Source organism: Gopherus evgoodei, chromosome 17 (genome assembly GCF_007399415.2).
Source record: "Gopherus evgoodei ecotype Sinaloan lineage chromosome 17, rGopEvg1_v1.p, whole genome shotgun sequence".
NCBI classification, from domain to species: Eukaryota; Metazoa; Chordata; order Testudines; family Testudinidae; genus Gopherus; species Gopherus evgoodei.
Window position 1 is genome coordinate 19,327,305 of NC_044338.1, and position 19,032 is coordinate 19,346,336.

Below are 19,032 nucleotides of genomic sequence, written 5' to 3' on the forward strand. Positions count from 1 at the left end.
AGCGTTGATAAAACTGGGCCTAGTTCCAACCTCCGGCCCACCAAAGCAGAACAGAAAACCTTGATTGTGGTTCAAACCCGATCCCGGTTACCCTTTAAAATAAAAAGGTTCTTCGCCAAATCCTGGGCAACTGCTGCACCCTCATGGACTTGAACGGGGTTGATTACACCCAGCACCGCTCAGGATTTGGCCCATTGATTCTAATTGCCGTCAGGAGGAAACAGCACTGCAGCAGGGTTTCCCGAAGTTCTCCCCCCCCTCCCCTGAGCACTGAAGAGGCGGCCTGAGGCCTAGAGAACAAGCTCATCATCTCCTTCCTTCTTCTCAACATGCTGCTGCCAAGAGACTGGGAGAAAATCATTTCCTCTCTGGTTGCTGTCGAGCATGGGAATGGACCTGTGGTCACGCCCCGAAGGCCATCACCAAGGCCACAGCAGAAGCCATGAAGCGCTGCAAGGGTGACCAGATGTCCCAATTTTTATAGGGACAGTCCTGATTTTGGGGTCTTTTTCTGATATAGGCTCCTATTACCCGCCCCCCACCCCCCCTTCCCCTGTCCTGATTTTTCACATTTGCTGTCTGGTCACCCTAAGAACTGCATCTCCTTCGTGCCATGCATGCTGGAGCTCCTACTAGCCACAGGGGCAGGAACCAAAGTGGTCCCCACTCCCACGTGATGCAATGCCTCTAATGGCTAGAAGCCCCAGGTTCAATTCCCAGCTCAGCCACTGACTGTGTGAGCTTGAGCAAGTCACGGAGCCTCCCTGTGCCTTAGGTGACAGCTATAAAAGGAGAATAACGATTCCCTGCCTCGCAGGGGTGTTGGGAGGAGAAATACCCTGGTGGTTGGGCGGCACTTGGACATTATGGCGGAGAGTATGGAGAGCATTTCTCTTGGGTTTTGCAGCACTCCCTTACAAAGCAATAGGCCCCACCAAGGACGCAGCAAGGACGTGCGGATGGCTACACACTAGCCACGGGGGAGCACAGAGCACAGGGGAGAGGCAGCCAGGAGGTTGGCTTATTGGATTTTTTTTCAGATTTATTTGGGCAACTCAGTGAATGCGCTAGTACAAAATAAAAACAAACAAACATGGTTTTGGGGTGCAAGTGGCGCCAGACGGGCTGCGATCTTCCTCCGTGCCAGGTGCCTACTTATTTCTTGGCAGCTTCCTCAGGCTTTTTGGTATCAGTCGGGGTGATCTGGGCATGGCTCTCAAAGGTGACGGGGATCGTGATCTCGGCGGACTGGATGGCCGGTTTGGGCAGGGGGGCTTCCACCGTCAGCATGCCATCCGGGGAGAGTGAGGAGCGGACCGAGGTGGCGTCTATGCCAGGGGGCAGGCTGAACAAGGGAGAGGAAAGTGAGGGCTAGTGGGGTCAGTGGGCTTGCCTGGTGCAGATTTCTGTCTACACTAGTACCGGATTCCTGTCTACACTCTTCCAGCAGCAATCCTGTGATGCTGCCCCATCCTGGCCATAGAGGGCTGGAAGTTGCTCCTGCCTGGAACCTGCCATCACTGCTCTCTGCACCACCCTTAGCTTCTGCCAGCCCAGGGAGAGACATGGCTAGGAACCCAGATTCTGAGACCTGCCCTCCACTGCGTTGCCTCTCTCAACCTTTCCATGTACTTTGCTACCACAGGGCTAAGCTGGAGCTGGGGGGCTGAGCAGCGGGGAACCTTTCTATCCAGGGGAACCTTATCACATGGGAGCCTGCTGGCCCAAGTCTCCCTGGAGAGTGTGTTCCAAATGGTGCATGGCGATGCCAGCCTTCTGGGGATGGCACTTTCTCCGCTGTCTCTGCCCCACTCAAGCAGATGTCATCCCAGTGCTAGGGGTTGTCAGCTGAGGTCCTTCCCCTAGGTCTAGCCAGGACCACCCCTGCACCTCACCTCACCTCACCCCACCCCACCCCACTCCACCCCCATGTCCAGTGTGGTGAGCTGCACTGTACTTCTTGCAAAGAAATCTTCCATGACTGGTGGACGATGAAGGCCAAGTGTCTCCCAAGAACCTTCTCTTCTGAAGCCCCCTGCTGAGCCAGCTACTTACGTGTATTTTCTGGTGAAGCACCTAGAGATGAATCCATGCTCGTCCTGCTTCTCCTCGTGTTTGCCTGGAAGAGGAGGTGACAGACAGTTTCAGGGGAGTGAGCGAGGCATGCAGGGGAATGATGCCTGGCTCAGGGGCAGGGCCATGTCCCCAGCTCCCCTTGAATTCTGCAGCCAGAGCTCCCCAGGGCTTACCCAGCTGCTCCATTGCACCAGGCAAGTGGCAAAGGGAATGATTCGCCCCAGCCCCTCAGGGCACTCCTCCCCGAGCCTGCCTCCCTGGCCATCGTGCTCACCACAGGCCTGCAAAGGTGACTAGTAGCTGCTTGACTGGGGAAGCAGCGAAGGACGTGCTCCTGTTGCAGCTTCATTTCAGAACAGAGAGCCTCGCGTCTGAAGCTGGGGGCGAATGTGAGGACTCGAACCCCAGATTAGCCCTGGCAGTTCAATTTCTCCCGCTCGGCCTCCAGTGAGGGGGTGGCCTGTTTTCCACTCAGCCGAAATCCTAAGAGATCAGATTCCCACTACTGGGCAGAGAAGCTTGCCCATGGGTGGGGCTGGGCAGAGGACTATGATGGGACTGTCTGTTTTTTATTCTGTGTATGTACAGCACCTAGCGCCGTGAGTCCTGGTCTGGGACTGGTCCTCCGAGGGGCTACTACCACTAATGTAATAGGATGTTCTGCCAATGCTCCTCCATTGCCCGGCCTGCCAATCCGGAAGCTCCTCTGAGCTGAGTGCCACTGTATTAGGAACGAATAGGCTGAGACTGCCAGGCTGGCTGGCCAGTGGTGAAAAGCTGGTACATCCCCACGTGCAGGCAGCTTCCCTGGCTTGCAGTGGGAGCTCCCCTGCACTGAGGGGGCTGGGAACCAGGCCAGAGCCAAGCTGGGCTGAAAATCTTACAGCTCCAAAACCACCGCTCGGCCTCCCCTCCTTCTAGTTCGCTGATCCTCTGCTTCCCTGTTACCATGGTTACCCTGCACTTGGGCAGGGTGGCGTTTGCATCTGTTATTATAGCAAATAGAAAAAACCAGCCCCCCACTCATCAAGGCAGCTTTGTTACAAAGCAGGGCGGCAGGACGCCTCTGAGCAAGGGATGCAGCATCCAGGCTGCTCTCTCTGTTGTGCAGAGCATGAGCAAGGCAGAACTGAACAGCCGAGAAAAGACCAGGAGAAACTACAAACTGAAGAAAAGCCCCGAGTCTCTCCCCTGCCCCCGTCCATTGCCAAGGAAAGCTGGCATCCAATTCAGCTCCTGGATTTGCATCCTCAGGAAGGTAACGTGCCAGCGGCAATCTGAGTAGTTCAAGCACAGGCTGGCTCAGAGGGTAGCCCTCCGCTCCCCCTGTCCACAGCTGCCATGCCTCAGGTTTCAGAGGCAGCCTCGCTGCATTTTCCCCCACAGTCTGAGTCTAGGGGCAGGTGCCTGGTTTGCCGTCCCTGGGCTTCTCATTAGGAGCTGGCTTCTAACAACTCCCAATTCTCTTATGCTGCCCTTTCACTGTAGTCTCTGAGTGCCTCTCAATCTATTCCTGCCAGGGATATTATCCCTGGCTTACGCAGATGAGTGCCCAGGTCCTCAGGTATCTAGGTACCAACTCCCATTGATCTAAATCCCTTTGGCAAGCTGGTGCCAAGTCCACACAAGACATCCACGGCAGAGCAGGGGTTTGAACTGGTGTGCTGGTATCTCTGCCCAACCGGGACCTGACTGCCGACCTATCGTCCCACAGGAGCAGTGGGGTATCCCATGAGTGAGCAGTGTCTACCTAGGATTGAATTCCTCATTTTAAGCTTTGATTCTGAGGTCACCGTTCTGAGTCCATTTCACCTGCATGTTCTCAAACCTGCACCAGCCCTGCCAAGGGTTAATCACCAGAGCTTCAGGCTTTCCCAGGAGCTGCTGAAGTCTGAAGTGTTGTCTCCAGCTGGAATGGCGTCTGGAAGGGACCTAGATCCTGTCCTGTAATCCATCGCTTTACAAGCCCAGCAGGCATTTCCCTCAAACTGTCGAGGTGTCTTCTCTGTGCTGCAGACCTGCGGAGCCTTTGCCTGGTCTTAGCGGCTGATGGCAGTTTGGGATGGCTCACGCTGACATCTAGCCTTTATTCTTAAAAGGAAAATGAACTCCCAGGCGTCAACTAATCAAACTGCTGCCTGTCAGCTCCTTCTTAGCCAGTGAGATCTCATTGCTCACGGGCTAGTTGTGGTAACTGAGTTTTTTGGTGTGCAAAGCGACTTCTGTTTCGGCATTGAAATCCCCACAACTCATCTGCCTTCAGGCTTCCTAGCAAACACTGAACACCGGGTCAGATCCTCAGCTGGTGTGAACTGGCATCACTCTGTTAATGTTTGTACCAGCTGGTGACTTGGCCCTCAAGACAGCTGGCTGCAAAAATTCCTTGAACAAATGGTGGGAGGGGATGGCTCAGGGGGACCAGGGCTGATCTGTACATGAGCTGATCCAAACCAGTTTTGTATGGCTGGGCCAAAGCACAGAGCGGTTTGTTGTTTGACTTAATTTCATGGGGTGTTTCTCAGTTGAAAATTTTTTGGGGGTGGGGAGGAAGGAGGAGTTGAACAGAAGTGGCTGGAAATGGAGGAGGGGGGAATTCATCTAAAATTCCATCCTCTTTGCACACTTTGCTTTTCTCCTTGAAATTTTGATGGAAGATGTTGGGATGTGAAAGATTTTGCCCAGCTCTGGTTTGGAATCTGATGCAGTGGCAGGGAGGGGGAGAGGAGGCTGGGAGGAATAGGATTAAAATCCCCCAGCAGCGGTCATACGATTCCCTTGAGAGCCAAAGCCGCCATGTTTCGTGCCGTTCTAGAAAATGTGCCAGAGCATTCACCACCAGGTATGTGCACGCACTAACAGAGCACTTGGGGCCCAGACCTTCAAAGGTATATAGGCTCCTCACTTTCATTGGAGGATCCTAGCAAAATCTATAACCACTGGAGGTAGCATGGGCTGGAGGTTAGGCTGCGAACCAGGGACTCTTGGAAACCTGGTTCTCTTCCCGGCTCCGTCGCTGACCTGCTGGGTGACCCTGGGCAAGTCATTTTCCAGCTCTGGGCCTCAGTTTCCCTTCCCACCCTCTGCCTATTTAGACCGTGTGCTCAATGGGGCAGGGACTGCTTCTTACTCTGTGCTTGTACAGTACCTGGCCCAGTGGGGCCGTGATCTAGGTTTCCATCTCCGGGTGAGCATGGAATTACAGCTCTTTAATAATAGTAACACGGGCTGGTATAACCAGATTAGTCCCCATGTAAATTCCTTCCCCCATCGCTGGAGTCCCATGTATTGGATGTGCCTAGATGGGCACGTCCTTTCCCGCTTCTTCCATCACCGGAGCAAATGCCTTCCTGGCTGACGGCAAGGAGGTACGTGGCCTCTCCCCCTCACTGCAGGCAGAGCAAGCAACGTGCTGCAGGCTGCATCCACTGTTTGATTTGGGGGGCGGGGGAGGCAATGGGCAGCAGCCTGCGTGGGGGTGCCAGAGGCAGAGGAAAGTGAGAGCTGCCAAGCCGCAGAATGGAGGTTTGAGAGGGCAAAAGGTGCACCCGTTCGCCAGCACTCGCCACGCAGGGACCTGCCTGTGCCACAGTCGTCACTGGGGATAGAATCTGGGCTCTCCAGCGCCACGGGTGGCAGCCAGGCCTGTTGAGGGGGGAGCTGCTGCTGCCTCACGTGGACTGGCCTGGTGGAGGCTGGGTCACAGACCCTGCCCAGGCATGTGCAACAGGCCTAGGGCTAAGAGCAGGGAGAGCGGCTCATGTTCAAAGGAGACCAGGTCTGCCCCGAGCCAAAGGAAGCACTCACCGGTGATCTCCACCACGCCGTCCTTGGTCTTCACCACCAGCTCCTCCGGGGCAAAGTGGTTGACGTCCAGGGCAACCTTCCAGCCATCCGAGGTCTGCTGAATCTCCGAGACGCCGCTGCTGAGCTGGCGGCTCAGGGCCCGGTTGTAGGCTGGGTTGGGGGAGGTTGGTGAGGTGACAATGGGGCTAGTGATGGCTACTGGCTCGGCAGCCTGGCTGGGCATCAGGCGGAGGTAACCCGGCCATCTGGTGCTGCTCGGCCACTTGCCCCAGTCCTCGAGAATGTGGGGCAGGCCGAAGGGCTGGTCGAAGAGCCGGCTGCCCAGGTACCAGTCCCGCCAGGGGTCCCAGCTGGGGCTGTGGAGGAAAGTGAAGGGCACCCGGCGCTCCGACATGTCGTGCTTCCTGTCCTTCCCCGGCGGTCCGGCCTCGCTGCTGTGGCTGGAGGGGGAGTGAGTGCCTGCTTCTCTCTGGAGCCGCTCCCACGGGCTGGCCCCTTATGAAAAGGCAGCCGGTTATTTTTAGCCAAGTATTTCAGCTGACTATTAATGGAGATTACACAGGGGCTGAGTCACTGCTGATGAACAGCAGGTCAGCTGTCAGGCTCTGTCCGTTTTCTCCCAGCCCCTTTGTTATCCCACAGCTGCTCTGTTTGTGAGCAGGGGAGAATGGGGCTGGCTCCCCAGTATTGAGCAGCCGCTCTTGGGCAGCAGGAAGGCTGGCTTGGGAGTGAAGACATGACACTGGGATGCAGGAGAGCTGAGTTTAGTTCCTGGGCCCTGCTACAGCTTCTCTGTGACCTTGGGCAAATCACTTAATCTCTCTGGGCCTCAATTCCCCCACCTGTAAAATGGGGATAATGATGCTCATGTATTTGTGTTGTGACCTCTGCAGGCCGGGGACTGTTTCTTACCACATGGTTGTACAGCACTTAAAGCAATGGGGCTTTGCTCTCAGGGGGGCTCAAAGGTTACGTCCATGCTGCATTGTAAAACTGTCAGAGGACCCTGGTTTGTGGACTTGGTGTTTCAGAGCCCATGGTTGAGCATCCACACTGTGTTGTAAACCCATGTTTTCAATCGCTGGACTCGGGTCTCACAATACTAACCTGCCTCAGCTCTGTGGCTTGAGCTGTGTCCACACTGCAACATGACAAGGCTTGACCCGAGTCACAGCAGGACTCTGGCTCTGACCCTCCCACTAGCAGGAGTAAAGAACCTGGGTGCTGAGTGCTTGTGAGACCAGTTTCAGTGTGGACAGAAATGGGGGGGCCTGGACTCAAACCTGAGTCAGAGCCCAGGCTCAGTGTCCAGGGGAGAGATTCCCAGAGACTCCTGCAGCTTGTGGTCCAGGGGTTAGAATGGAGGGACTCTTCACCTTTTCACCTGCACCTTCAGGCTTACCCTGGCTTTGGGGCTGAAGGGGTGCAATGGTCCACCAGGGAGCCTGCTCCCAGAATGGCTTCGTAGGTAAAATGCAACACCTCAGAACCACTGGACTCTTCGCTGCAGCTGTGTTCCCCCCGTGCATCTAGCTGTGGCTGGGCTCCCTTGAGCTACTGGTGCAGCTTCTTTGGCAGCCGCACTGCTGGTGGTGGGTGCCAGGGAGGGGCTGGCTGCGGGCGGAGGCTTTGGAGCCGCATTTAAGCTAGAGGCTGAGTGCGGGAAGGGGGCTGCGGGTGGGTGGATGGAGCAGTGATGGAGAAGCGCACAGATGGGTCGGGATGGCTGTGTGGGAGGAGGGGGAAAGGAGAGGTGTGTGGGGCGGGGGGGGGGCAGAGTGCATGAGCTGGTGAAATAGTGGAGAAATAGGTAGACAAGGCCCGGGGAGTTCAGGATGTGGACTGATGGGGAGCAGCGAAAGTGGCCCATGACCGGAATTACTGGCTCCTCTGTAGTGGGGGAGGGAAGTGGGGCGAACGCATCGGCCAATTGGCCGCACTCTGGCCACCTCCAGCTCAGATACCCCTGGGACAGCAAGGGTCCTCCTGCACCCCTTGCCCCATCCTGCACCCCCGTCTGGCTGTGAAAGGCCAGGGCATGATCCCTCTCGCCCATCCCTTCTCCCAGCCTGCTGCCCTCTCCTGCCTCCCTAGCTCGGCACAGCGGGGGGCAGAATCCAATTTCAAACCCACCGCTGGGCTGAACGCAGCTGTTCGGCTGCAGAGGAGCCAGTGCCCACCATGCCGACGACAAGGCAATTGATAGCCTGATTTGCCAGAGGAGTCTCACTTCTCACCGCCCTCTTCCCCACTACTGCTGCGCCGACCCCTCCTCCTGCTGCTTAGCACAGCCAGGTCCATCTCCACTGCAGCTGGGGTTAATGCTCCGCTCGTACCCGCCCTAGCGCGGAGTGAGCCAGTGCACTAAATGGAGCGGTGTGGCCAGGGCGGAGTGGGAGGTGGTTTGGGCTGGCTGCACGTGTACGTCACATGAGGCTCGGATGGGGCCTGGGCAGTGGAGAATCAAATCCAAGGGGTGCACAGAGGGGGTCTCTGGGGTCCTGGGGCGAGGGGTAGGCAGGAGAGAAACAAAAGCAGTGGGTCTCCCGCTATGCAGCTGCAGGAGATGGGGCTACTGCCCCCCAGGGCAACGGATGCCAGCTTGGCTGGGCTGCCCAGTGAGGGAGGACGCAGGGATGGCCGACCAGCCGCTGCATGCCCCCATGGTTACAGACCCCCAGCTAGCAGTCTCAAAGCAGACGGGGTCTCAGGCACGCGTCCCGATCCCAGCCAGGCCGAGGGCAGAGATGGGGCTGGTGCCAGAGTGGGCAAGGTCACAGCCTCACCTTTCCCGGCTGCCTCCCTTGGCCACGACCCGCGCAGGGGCCAGGGGGGGCGAATGTTGCTCGTTGTCTCAATTACCGGAGACTGACAGGGCCCATCTGCCGTGCACCATGCGGCTCCTACAGCTGCAGTAATAATAGAGCGTGCTGAGGAGGCTGAGTGTGGGGGTGTGATGGAGTAGGGACTGTCTGTGTGGGGAGTGGGAGAGCAGGGGAGGACTTTAGGGGATGGACGATGCCAGAGCCTGTAACCTGAGCTAGGTAAGGGAGGGGAAAGGTCAACACCTTTGCCCGGGAAGGGGACAAAGGAAGGGAGTGGCAGGAGGGAAGCAGTTTGAGTTTGGGCTTGGGGCTGTGTGGGCGAAATTCAGGGTATCCTAGCTAGGATCCAAGCACCCTGAAAGCCCAGAAGGACTCGTTGGAGGGGTCCTGACTGTGCCTGCAAGCTCTGCTGTAACCGGTGTTCCTGTTGTCCAATAAACCTTCTGTTTTACTGGCTGGCTGAGAGTCACTGTGGGTCCCAGGAAGAGGGGTGCAGGGCCGGACTCCCCACACTCCGTGACAACTGGTGGCAGCGGTGGGACATACTGCACCCCGTGGACGGCGCTTCCTGCAGTAAGTGACTGGGGAGCAGTAAAACAAAGGGGTGATTAACCCCTGGGAGTGTGTGCCCAGTGAGAAGGACTTTGCAGTAACAGGGTCCCCCGGGGGATTGCAGCAAGCGGTCCAAGGGTGGAGGAGTCTGCAGCTCGACCCTGGCAGAGAGGTGGTGACCTCACGAAGGGCTGGTGCACTAGGGGTCCCCCTGGAAACCGTGGGGAGCGGCAAGCGCCCCGGCCTGTGAGTGGCCAGCAGGAAGATGTATGCCAAGCGGCGCAAGTGTGACCTGGTGGAGCTGTGCAAGCAGAGGGGGTTGCGCCCGGGGAGGCTCAGCAAGGACCAGCTGATTGCCCAGCTGGAGCAGGGAGACCGCATGAATGAACGGAGCCCTGTCTCTGAGGGAAGCAGCCGAGCAGATGCAGCTCAGGCACCAGTGTCTGTCCCCGCTGGGAGCGGTCAGCTGGCGGACGAGGGCTTCCCGAGACCCCCCCTTCCTAGGCGTAGGGGAAGGGCGGGGAGGAGCCCAGTGTATACCGAGGGCACCGTGACACCCCCGGCCAGCAGGGGATCCGCCCGGCGAAGCTCACCCCCCAGCAGGGGATCCTCCCGGCAACGCTCGGCATCCGTGGAGTGGAGGCGGCTGGAATATGAAAGGGAGCTGAAATGGAAGGAGCTCGAGTTAAAGAGGCAAAAGCTGGAGGAAAAGGCAAAACAGCGTGAACATGAGGAGAACCAGCGTAAACATGAGCGGGAGGAGAAGAAGAAACAGCGTAAACATGAGCTGGACCTGGCCCGGCTGAGGAGCAGTGAGGCCCCGGCTGCGGTAAGTGAGGCGGGGCCCAAGCCTACAAAGAGCTTTGATAAGCACTTGCTGCCCCGGCGTAAGGAGGGGGAGGACATAGATACCTTCCTGACGGCCTTTGAGAATGCCTGCGAGCTGCACAGGGTTGACCCTGCAGACAGGATCGCAGTTCTCACCCCCTTACTGGACTCCACAGCCGTGGAGGTGTACAGCCGACTGAAAGGGGCGGAGGCAGGGGACTACGAACTGTTCAAACAGGCCCTGCTCCGCGAGTTTGGGCTGACTCCTGAGATGTACCGGAAAAAGTTCAGGAGCCAGCGTAAAACCCGTGAGGTCACATACCTACAACTGGTCAACCGGGCGCAGGGGTATGCCCGCAAGTGGACAGCTGGGGCCCAAACTAAAGAGGACCTGCTTGACCTATTCATACTGGAGCACCTGTACGAGCAGTGCCCGTCCGACCTGAGGCTGTGGTTGATGAACCAGAAGCCGGAGAACCCACAGCACGCAGGCCAGCTGGCTGACCAATTTGTGGACAGTCGGGCAGGGGATGGCAGGGAGAAGTCTCGAAGGAGCAGGCCTGCCTCAACGCAGAGAGAGAGTCATCCTGGGACCTCCCAAAGGGGGCCTATGGAGAACCCCCCCAAAAGGGGAACATCCAGCGGCAGGTCCCTCCGACCCACTCAAGGGGACCCACGAGATATGGGCTGCTATCGCTGTGGCCAACGAGGTCACATACGGGCCCAGTGCCCCAAGCTCAGGGACAGACCAAGCAGACCCAACCCACAGAGGGTGGACTGGGTAAAAACCCAATTGGAGGAGGGGCTACATTCCCAGGAAAGGGGGGTTGGCAACATACCACCTGTGGATGCTCCAGGCTCCGGGTTTTTGGTTTACCGGGTGGGCGCAGGGCTGCCCCTCCGGAAAGAGTGCATTGTTTCCCTGAAAGTGGATGGGAGGAAGGTCACTGGGTACTGGGACACAGGCGCAGAGGTGACGCTGGCCCGGCCCGAGGTGGTGGCCTCAGATCGGATGGTGCCCGACACCTACCTGACCCTGATGGGCGTGGGCGGGACCCCATTCAAGGTACCCGTGGCAAGGGTACACCTGAAATGGGGGGCCAAGGAGGGCCCCAAGGATGTGGGGGTACACCAATATTTGCCCACTGGCGTGTTAATGGGAGGGGACCTTAAGGACTGGCCTAGTAACACCCAGAGTGCCCTGGTCGTGACTCGTAGTCAGAGTCGGCAAATGGCACTGCTCCCCGACAACGGGGAAGGTACTCGACCTGAGGTGCAGGACCCTAACTCAGGGAACGGGGAACGCCCAGGGGCACGGTGCAGAGAGGCTGCGGCCTCAGACCCAGCCAGCAAGAGAGAGCCAGTCCCCATTCCTGTCCCAGCTGCTGAGTTCCAGGCCGAGTTACAGAAAGATCCCTCCTTGCGGAAGCACCGGGACCGGGCTGACCTTAGTGCGGTACAGACCATGAGGAGAGGTTGCAAGGAGAGGTTCCTGTGGGAGAAGGGGTTCCTGTACCGAGAATGGGCTCCCCCAGGGGAAGTAGAGTCATGGGGGATCAGGAGGCAGCTGGTGGTTCCCCAAAAGTTCCGTCGCAAGCTGTTGTACCTGGCTCATGACATCCCTCTCGCAGGGCACCAGGAAATCCGGCGCACCAGGCAGAGGCTGCTACAGAACTTTTACTGGCCTGGGGTCTTTACCCATGTCCGACAGTACTGCCAATCCTGTGACCCCTGCCAGAGGGTGGGGAAGGCCCGGGACAAGGGAAAAGCGGCATTGAGGCCTTTACCCATCATAGAAGAACCTTTCCAGAAGGTGGCCATGGACATAGTGGGACCCCTCAGCAAGACAACCCGGTCAGGGAAGAAATACATCCTGGTGGTGGTGGATTTTGCCACTCGCTACCCCGAGGCGGTGGCCTTGTCCTCTATTGAAGCAGACACAGTGGCAGATGCGCTGCTGACAATTTTCAGCCGGGTGGGGTTCCCCAAGGAGGTCTTAACGGACCAGGGGTCCAACTTCATGTCGGCCCTGCTCCGGTCCTTATGGCAAAAATGTGGGGTCCAGCACAACTGGGCCTCAGCGTATCACCCCCAGTCCAACGGGCTGGTAGAAAGGTTCAACGGGACGCTGAAGATGATGCTAAAAACATTTATGAACCAGCATCCGCAAGATTGGAACAAGTACTTACCTCACCTGCTGTTTGCGTACAGGGAGGTGCCCCAGGAATCTACCGGGTTTTCACCTTTCGAACTGTTGTATGGAAGGCGGGTGAGGCGGCCCCTAGACCTGATGAGGAACAAATGGGAGGGGAAGGCCGCTCCCGAGGGAGAGTCAGTGGTGGAGTATGTCCTGACCTTCCGGGAAAGACTGGCCGAGCTCATGGGCCTGGCCAGGGAGAATCTGGCCCGAGCCCAGAGGAGGCAGAAGGTCTGGTATGACCGCACAGCACGAGCCCGTGCCTTCGCCACCGGGGATCAGGTGATGGTTCTTATCCCCGTGAGAAAAAACAAACTCCAGGCTGCCTGGGAAGGGCCCTTCAAGGTTATCAAGCAACTGAATGAGGTAAACTATGTGGTGGAGCTGTCAAACCGGGCACATCACCGTCGGGTGTACCATGTGAACATGATGAAACCATACTATGACAGGGGGAATGTGGTGTTGGCCGTGTGTGGACATTGGGAGGGGCAGGGAGATGACCCCTTAGTAGATCTATTCCCTGGGACAAAGGCTGGTTCCTCCCTGGAGGCAATTCCCCTCTCTGATCAACTGACCCCGGGCCAGCACGCTGAGATCAGGGGGGTGCTGCATCTGTACCGACAGCTGTTTTCCAACCAGCCTGGACGCACTAATTTAACTGTCCACCGGGTGGAGACCGGGTCACATCCCCCTATAAAATGCTCCCCTTTTCGGGTCACTGGGAAAACTGCCCAGGATCTTGAAAGAGAGGTCATGGACATGCTGGCTTTGGGGGTGATCCAGCCGTCTTCCAGCCCTTGGGCCTCGCCAGTGGTGCTAGTCCCCAAAAAGGACGGGTCAATCCGGTTCTGTGTGGACTATCGAAAGCTCAATGCCATCACCGTATCTGATGCCTACCCTATGCCCAGGCCTGACGAGCTCCTAGACAAGCTGGGAGGTGCTCGGTACCTCACCACTATGAATCTTACCAAAGGCTACTGGCAAGTGCCGCTGGACGCAGATGCCAGGCTGAAATCGGCCTTTATCACCCCTCTGGGGCTCTATGAGTTTCTGACCCTGCCCTTCGGCCTCAAGGGAGCGCCGGCCACCTTCCAGCGCCTGGTGGATCAGCTACTGAGGGGGATGGAGAGTTTTGCCGTGGCGTATATTGACGACATCTGCGTCTTCAGCCAGACCTGGGAGGACCACATATCCCAGGTTAAACAAGTCCTAGACCGACTCCAAAAGGCTGGGTTAACAGTAAAGGCGGAGAAGTGCAAGGTGGGGATGGCTGAAGTATCTTACCTGGGCCATCGGGTGGGGAGCGGCTGCCTAAAGCCGGAACCAGCCAAGGTGGAGGTGATCAGAGACTGGCCTGCTCCCCAAACCAAAAAGCAGGTCCAGGCCTTTATTGGGATGGCGGGGTACTATCGAAGGTTCGTGCCCCACTTTAGTGCCATAGCCGGCCCCATCACTGAACTGTGCAAAAAGGGAAAGTCAGACAAGGTGATTTGGACTGAGCAGTGCCAGGAGGCTTTCCGGGCGCTGAAGGAGGCTCTGGTTAGTGGCCCAGTTCTGGCAAACCCAGATTTTGACAAACCCTTTATGGTGTTCACTGATGCCTCAGACACGGGACTGGGGGCAGTGTTAATGCAGGAGGATGAAAAGGGGAAGAGACACCCCATCGTGTACCTGAGTAAGAAGCTGCTACCCCGGGAACAAAGCTACGCGGCCATCAAGAAGGAATGCCTGGCCATGGTGTGGGCCCTTAAGAAGCTAGAGCCATATCTCTTTGGGCGACACTTCACCGTGTACACCGACCACTCTCCCCTGACCTGGCTGCACCAGATGAAAGGAGCCAACGCCAAGCTCCTGAGGTGGAGCCTGCTCCTGCAGGACTATGACATGGACGTGGTCCATGTGAAGGAAAGTGCCAACCTGACAGCGAATGCGTTGTCCCGGAGAGGGGACCCTGAACTTCCCCAGGTCACTGGGCAGAGTGACCCCGCTCAGTTCAGTCTCGAAGGGGGGAGAGATGTGATGGAGTAGGGACTGTCTGTGTGGGGAGTGGGAGAGCAGGGGAGGACTTTAGGGGATGGACGATGCCAGAGCCTGTAACCTGAGCTAGGTAAGGGAGGGGAAAGGTCAACACCTTTGCCCGGGAAGGGGACAAAGGAAGGGAGTGGCAGGAGGGAAGCAGTTTGAGTTTGGGCTTGGGGCTGTGTGGGCGAAATTCAGGGTATCCTAGCTAGGATCCAAGCACCCTGAAAGCCCAGAAGGACTCGTTGGAGGGGTCCTGACTGTGCCTGCAAGCTCTGCTGTAACCGGTGTTCCTGTTGTCCAATAAACCTTCTGTTTTACTGGCTGGCTGAGAGTCACTGTGGGTCCCAGGAAGAGGGGTGCAGGGCCGGACTCCCCACACTCCGTGACAGGGGGAGGCAGGGAGAGACTCTGGGAATCATCCAGCACCTTTCCCCCCACCGCGGGGGGCTCCATTCCCAGAACACACAGGCACAGCCAGCTGCAGCCAGCGGGATCTTCAAACCCGTCACCCCAGCTTTCCCTGCCGGCCAGCTGCAGCGACCGCACCAGGCCAGCGCTAGCAAGGCTGGAGCGGGGTGGGGGGCACAAGCCCCCGGCCTCTGCTCTGTCCCCTGCTACCAGTCCCTTCTAAATCATCCCAGGGATGAGGCTCCCCCCTCTTTATGGGGCTGGGGAGCAAATCTACTGTTCACCAGGCAGCTCCGCCATGCCCCCTCCCCCCCGGGGGAGAGGGAGCCCCAGCTGATGGCAAGAACATGCCTGTCCCTGTGGGCTGGGGTGGGAGGTGACAATGTCTCACCTAGTGGAGGCAGTGGCTTAAAGGGTCGGGGGAGCTCATGGGTTTCTTTTTCCTCAACTCAGGCTGATGCTGGGCCACCCCTCCCCTCCTCCCTCCCCCTAGGCAGATGTGGGGCATGGTGGCCCTGGGGGAGGGAGCCGGTCTGCCCTCTCTGGCTCTCCATGGCTTTTTATAACAGCAGTTTTTTGTCTGAGGCCCATCGAGGTTTTGGTGGGGAAGGGTCCCCGAGAAGCAACCCACACTGTTCTAAGGAGATGCCCTGGTGATCCCAACCTCCCCTCCCCACCACCCACCTGGCCCCATAGCTCTGGCACAAGGCTGGGCAAAGCTCCCAGGATGGAGCAAGAATGAAGACCAGGGTTCAGGGCATTTTCTGCGAGTAATGGTGGGGGAGCTGGTGGCCATGTTGAGTGGATGAGGGCTTAGAGAGCCCCCATGTTCATGGCAATCTTCCCTCTCTGCAATGGTGGGGCCAGAATCTCAGTGGTGGCATAAACAGGAGACTCTTGAGTAGAAGCAGAGACATTATTTCACCTCTGTATTTGGCACTGGTGCGACTGCTGCTGGAATCCTGCCCACAGTTCAAGTGGGATGGTGATAAATTGGAGAGGAGTTGGAGAAGAGCCCTGAGAATGATTAAAGGATTAGAAAACCTGCCTTACAGTGATAGACTCCAGGAGCTCAGTCCATGAGCTTAACCAGGAGAAGGGTGTAGGGTAACTTGATCACAGGCTATCCGTGTCTACATGAGGGAACAAATATTGAATAAGGGGCATGACAGCCCTTTCTGTGCTAGACAAACTTGATCCCATGGCTGGAAGTTGACACTAGACAGATTTGGAGTAGAAATGTGGCGTCTATTTTTACCAGTGAGCACAATTAACTATTGCACCAACTTCCCAAGGGTCCTGATGCCGACAATGTTTAACTCCCAATGAGTTGTTTTTCCAGAAGCTCTGCTCCAGAGATTATTTTGGGGCCGTTCTGTGGCCTGTGCAAGGCAGGAGGTCAGACTAGATGAGCACAGCAGTCCCTTCTGGCCTTGCAATCTGTCTGGCTGGGACTGACACCTTCAGAGAAGATTAGGGTTGGAACAGCCCTCAGGAGGTATCTAGTCCAACCCCCTGCTCAAAGCAGGACCAATCCCCAACTAAATCATCCCAGCCAGGGCTTTGTCAAGCCTGACCTTAAAAACCTCTAAGGAAGGGGATTCTACCTCCCTAGGGAACCCATTCCAGTGCTTCACCACCCTCCTAGTGAAACAGTGTTTCCTAATATCCAACCTAGACCTCACCCACTGCAACTTGAGACCGTTGCTCCTTGTTCTGTCATCTGCCATCACTGAGGACAGCTGAGCTCCATCCTCTTTGGAACCTCACTTCAGGTAGTTGAAGGCTGCTGTCAGATCCCCCCTCACTCTTCTCTTCTGCAGACTAAACAATCCCAGTTCCCTCAGCCTCTCCTCATAAGACATGTACCCCAGCCCCCAATCATTTTCATTGCCCTCCGCTGGACTCTCTCTCCAATTTGTCCACATGCCTTCTGTGGGGGGGGGGGGGCAAACTGGACACAATACTCCCGATGTAGCCTCACCAGTGCCGAATAGAGGGGAATAATCACTTCCCTTGGTCTGCTGGCAATGCTCCTACTAATGCAGCCCAAGATGCTGTTAGCCTTCTTAGCAACAAGGGCACACTGCTGACTTATATCCAGCTTCTCGTCCACTGTAATTCCCAGCTCCTTTTCTGCAGAACTGCTGCTTAGCCAGTCGATCCCCAGCCTGTAGCAGTGAATGGAATTCTTCCTTCCTAAGTGCAGGACGCTGCACTTGTCCTTATTGAACCTCATCAGATTTCTTTTGGCCCAATCCTCCTATTTGTCTAGGTCACTCTGGACCCCATCCCTACCCTCCAGCAAATCTACCACTCCCCCCAGCTTAGAGTCATCTGCGAACTTGCTGAGGGTGCAATCCATCTCATCATCCAGATAATTAATAAAGATGTTGAACAAAACCAGCTCCAGGACAGACTCCGGGGAACTCTGCTTGATACCAGCTGCCAACTAGACATCGAGCTAGTGATCACTATCCATTGAGCCCAACAATTTAGCCAGATTTCTATCCACCTTATAGTCCATTCATCCAATCCATACTTTTTTAACTTGCTGGCAAGAACACTGTGGGAGATCGTACCAAAAGCTTTGCTAAAGTCGAGATATGTCCACCACTTTCCCCATATTCACAGAGCCTGTTATCTCTTCATAGAGGGCAATCGGGTTGGTCAGGCGTGACTTGCCCTTGGTGAATCCATGTTGACTGTTCCTGATCAATTTCCTCTCCTCCAAGAGCTTCAAAATTGATTCCTTGAGGACTTGATCTATGACTTTTCCAGGGACTGAGGTGAGGGTGACTGGTCTGTAGTTCCCCGGGTTCTCCTTCTTCCCTTTTTTGAAGATGGGCACTATATTTGTCTTTTTCCACTCATCCGGGACCTCTCCTGATTGCCACAAGTTTTCAAAGATAATGGTCAATAGCTCTGCAATCATATCAGCCAACTCCCTCACCACCCTCGGCTACATTAGATCCGGCCCCAGGGACTTGTGCAGGTCCAGCTTTTCTAAACAGTCCTTAACGTGTTCCTTCACCACCAAGGGCTGCTCTCCTCCTCCTGAGGCTGTGCTGCCCAATGCAGCAGTTTGGGGGCTGACCCTGTCTGTGAAGACCGAGGCAAAAAAAGCATTGAGTACTTCAGCTTTTTCCACATCATCTGTCACTACGTTGCCTCCCCCATTCAGTAAAGGTCCCACACTTTCCCTGACCCCCTTCTTGTTACTAACATACCTGTAGAAACCCTTCTTGTTACCCTTCATATCCCTTGCTAGCTGCAACTCCAGTTGTGCTTTGTTCTTCTAGAACCTCCCCCCCGCATGATTGAGCAATATTTTTATTCTCCTCCCTAGTCATCTGTCCAAGTTTCCACTTCTTGTAAGCTTTCTTTTTGTGTTTAAGCTCATCAAAGATTTCTCTGTTAAGCTAATTTGGTCGCCTGCTATATTTGCTATTCTTTCTGCACATCGGGATGTTTTTTTCCTGCGCCCTCAATAAGATTTTAAAATACAGCCAGCTCTCCTGGGCTCCTTTCCTCTGCCAATTAGCCTCCCAGGGATCCTGCCCATCAGATTCCATCCTGCGTGAGGGAGTCAGTCTGCTTTTCTGAAGTCCAGGGTCCGTATTCTGCTGCTCTCCTGTCTTCCTTTTGTCAGGATCCTCAGCTCAACCATCTCATGGTCACTGCTGCCTAGGTTGCCACCCACTTCTACTTCCAATCCCAATTCTTCCCTGTTTGCGAGCAGCAGATCAAGAGGAGCACAGTCCCTAGTTGGTTCCTTTAGCACTTGCACCAGGAAATTGTCCCCAACACTCTCCAAAAACTTCCTGGACTGGTCTGTGCACTGCTGCATTGCTCTCTCAGCACACGTCAGGGTGATTGAAGTCCCCCATGAGAACCAGGGCCTGTGATCTGGAAACTTCTGTTAGTTGTCCAAAGAAAACCTCATCTACCTCATCCTCCTGGTCTGGTAGCAGACGCCCACATCACCCTTGGTGCGCGCACACGCACTCCTCTCTCTGTGCAACTCCTCCACCTTTCCTCCCGTACCTGTCCTTCCTGAACAGTTTATACCCATCCATGACAGTGCTCTGGACATGTGAGTAACCCCCGCAAGTCTCTGTTATTCCAAACACATCATCATTCCTTGGCTGTGCCAGGACTTCCAAATCTTCCTGCTTGTTTCCCAGGCTGCTTGTGTTTTGTGTAAAGGCACCTAAGATAACTAGCTGATTGCCCTGCTTTCTCAGAATCGATCAGGAGGCCTCCCCTGTTGCACCCTCCTCCACAAGTTTTCTCCTGGTATCCCAATGCCCCACATGC

At 56.2% G+C, this 19,032-nt stretch overlaps 1 protein-coding gene across 1 annotated transcript; it reads right to left on the minus strand.

The window, feature by feature from the left end:
- Positions 1–1,024: 1,024 nt before the first annotated feature.
- On the minus strand, positions 1,025–6,369 carry HSPB1 (heat shock protein family B (small) member 1). Its single transcript, XM_030536975.1, has 3 exons — positions 5,881–6,369; positions 2,056–2,119; positions 1,025–1,345 (listed from the first exon to the last, which is right to left on the minus strand). Exons 1-3 carry the CDS (start codon positions 6,272–6,274, stop codon positions 1,156–1,158), a joined length of 648 nt encoding a protein of 215 aa, XP_030392835.1. The 5' UTR covers positions 6,275–6,369; the 3' UTR covers positions 1,025–1,155.
- Positions 6,370–19,032: the final 12,663 nt, after the last annotated feature.

Excerpts from the sequence above, each read along its gene's own strand:
- HSPB1 (XM_030536975.1), bottom strand. The coding sequence starts at position 6,274 with ATGTCGGAGCGCCGGGTGCCCTTCACTTTCCTCCACAGCCCCAGCTGG. Across the intron at positions 2,120-5,880 it reads CGGCGTGGTGGAGATCACCG|GCAAACACGAGGAGAAGCAG; the intron begins GTGAGTGCTTCC and ends CTCCTCTTCCAG. Across the intron at positions 1,346-2,055 it reads TGCTTCACCAGAAAATACAC|CCTGCCCCCTGGCATAGACG; the intron begins GTAAGTAGCTGG and ends TCCCTTGTTCAG.